The sequence below is a fragment of the Macrobrachium nipponense genome, chromosome 22 (assembly GCF_015104395.2).
Source record: "Macrobrachium nipponense isolate FS-2020 chromosome 22, ASM1510439v2, whole genome shotgun sequence".
Classification (NCBI taxonomy): domain Eukaryota; kingdom Metazoa; phylum Arthropoda; class Malacostraca; order Decapoda; family Palaemonidae; genus Macrobrachium; species Macrobrachium nipponense.
In genome coordinates, this window is record NC_087213.1 from 3,198,189 (window position 1) to 3,200,688 (window position 2,500).

Consider the following 2,500-nt stretch of genomic DNA (forward strand, 5'->3'; position numbering starts at 1 on the left):
CCAGAGGTTTAGAGAGAATTGTGTAAGTATTGTAAAATGAGAGAAAAATAAGTTTTCTTGTCTCCAAGACTGGCTAAGGATTTGAGAAAAGGAAGATGAGAAACATAAAAATTATGAAGTAGGCCTATTCGTAGGCTGTTGACACTAACGTATATAAGAATGCTTAGCGCTATGTTGACGATCTAATCAATAGCAAGAGCATGAAGCAAATATATAACATCCAGTTTCAGAGATCACTTACCACAAAGCGTTACGAAACGATTGTGAGCAGTGATGGCTTCAACTTGGAGTACTCTGAGAAAAAACAGTTCGTCCACAGATGCTTCCTTGCTCATTGAACACGGCCCTTTGATGAGGTTTAATGTACCGGAAAGCTCAGTGCGTAAATAAAAGCAAGATTGATTCACCTACTAGAAAATATGTTATAAGTGAACCATAACCATAAACGCTATCATTTCCCCACTATGGTCTACGATGGACCAAGAAAGAAAGAAAGAAAGAAAAAAGATAAGTTATTATCAATGAGTAAACTGTTGTTTATTGTCTCTCTACAACGGAACGGCGAAGTATATCATTCTGTCTAAAACATAATCTTATGTAAGCCAAAAATAGGATTCACCTCGTAACCTAATTCACACTACTCCGGCATATGGGGCCACATCATAGCACCCTTTCCATTAAATTTAAAATCTTAAGTAGGTCTAAGAGATGGGTAGCTGTATGCTGTTACCTTCGTTGAGGGTGGCATTATAGAATGCTAAAAGCTATCCATCTCTTTACACCTACTTCAAATTAAAAGAAAATTCTTTTTAACACCAATTTGACAGTTACCTGGAGGTGACGCTTTTGCGAAAACCTCAACTCAAGTAAATTCCAATTGACTTTCTTTCAATCTGATCGTGAGAGCTCTTTCGTGTGCGCCAAAAGACATTAAAAATCATTGGTTTGTGAAAGAGAGGTTGAATTAGAGTTGTTAAAGTAATAAAAGCGTTTAACTTGAATTCGTTACCTGGAATCTGGAAACCCATGTGCGTTTTTGTATTGAGGACATATCCAGATTACATGAACACTTGAATTGTGTGTGGTCTTATTTGTGTATTGGATTGTATGCAACATTATAGAGATTGCAACTCTTTGAAACATTAAAGATGAAAAACAATGAAGAATTTAAGGTTTAGGAGAGCAAAACAGCCGCTGTCATAATATGCATCATTAAGGAATTTGAACTTCATAACCCTTGCCAGACGTAGGAGTAGAACTATTCTCCTGCAGGTCCTTTACCCGTTAACCCCACTGGCTCCGTGACCCGCTCTCGAAACCTAGGCTGAGGCACGGTCCATGGGTTGAGGTTCCCTGATAATACCCTGTACTATAGTGTTTGGGCACTGTGCACGAAGGTGGTGGAGCTGCAAGTGTTTATTCACAAAGCCAATTCTTAATTAGTGCGTTTGTTTAGGAATAACAAGAAGCATGCAAGACGTTAACAGTGAGTTGTAAATGAATGTTGGTTTTTATCGTCAGAAAATCGGAGTCTTATTTTTTAATTTTTTCTAATATAATATATATATATATATATATATATATATATATATATATATATATATGATATATATATATATGTATGTATATATACTTATAAATTAGTTTTTGTGAAAGACGCTTGTAACAATTGAAAGGTAATTTCCATTCTCAAATTGTAGATCAGTTCCTAACTTCCTTGACAAGAAGCCCGATAAGAACAAGTAACAAGTTTTATACTATCGAGGTCAAAAGTACATTTTCCTTCCGTTGTAACTGTGTAAATGAAATGCAGAAGTGCAAACTTTTTAAATGAATTACGTAGTTATATAAATATTTCATTGTCTAGGTGCAGCAAGATCTATGGAGTTAGCCAGAGGTGGTGGTGGATATGGGTAAGTAACTTAGCTCTTCGTGTTCCTCGTGAGAAAAATATATTGAAATGTCATCCATCTTTTGTGGATGTATATATATATATATATATATATATTATATATATATATATATATACTATATATATATATATATAATACACACATATGTGAGTGTGTGTGTGTACGCATGCTGACATACAAAATCATATCAACTTTAAGATGCCAGATAACCTTAAACCTTAAATAAATAATATCAAACATGCATAAATAGTTATGACTATTTGAGAACCGAGGCAGAGAGTTGACTGAGCTGGCCATTGTATCAACGTATTCGCTGCAGTGGTGTGCCCGTGCATTCATAAATAAATTTTAAGATAATCTTATCGAAAATTTCTAAAACGTCAGCCTAAATTTAAAATTACTTATTCCTCCTTGTATAAGCAATAATAATACATAATAATAAAAGTAATAATCTACTGCTGCATACTCAGGTACCATCGCTACGTGGATTGTAACTCCGCTCTGGCCGTGATTGGTTTCATTCTCTTCGTCGATATTTTGAGGGTATGAAATAAATCTTGTATTTGTTGTTTTTTACTTGATTCTCA

The 2,500-nt window shown here is 34.6% G+C and overlaps 1 protein-coding gene across 1 annotated transcript in view; it reads left to right on the plus strand.

Annotated features, from left to right (window-relative positions):
• Positions 1-1,312: 1,312 nt before the first annotated feature.
• The window catches only part of LOC135198340 (uncharacterized), a 4,206-nt gene continuing 3,018 nt past the window's right edge, over positions 1,313-2,500 (plus strand). The window contains exons 1-3 of the mRNA XM_064225909.1: positions 1,313-1,486; positions 1,868-1,913; positions 2,384-2,456. Coding sequence (XP_064081979.1) covers positions 1,471-1,486; positions 1,868-1,913; positions 2,384-2,456 — 135 coding nt within the window. The 5' untranslated portion in view covers positions 1,313-1,470. The remainder of the gene's footprint in view (positions 1,487-1,867; positions 1,914-2,383; positions 2,457-2,500) is intronic.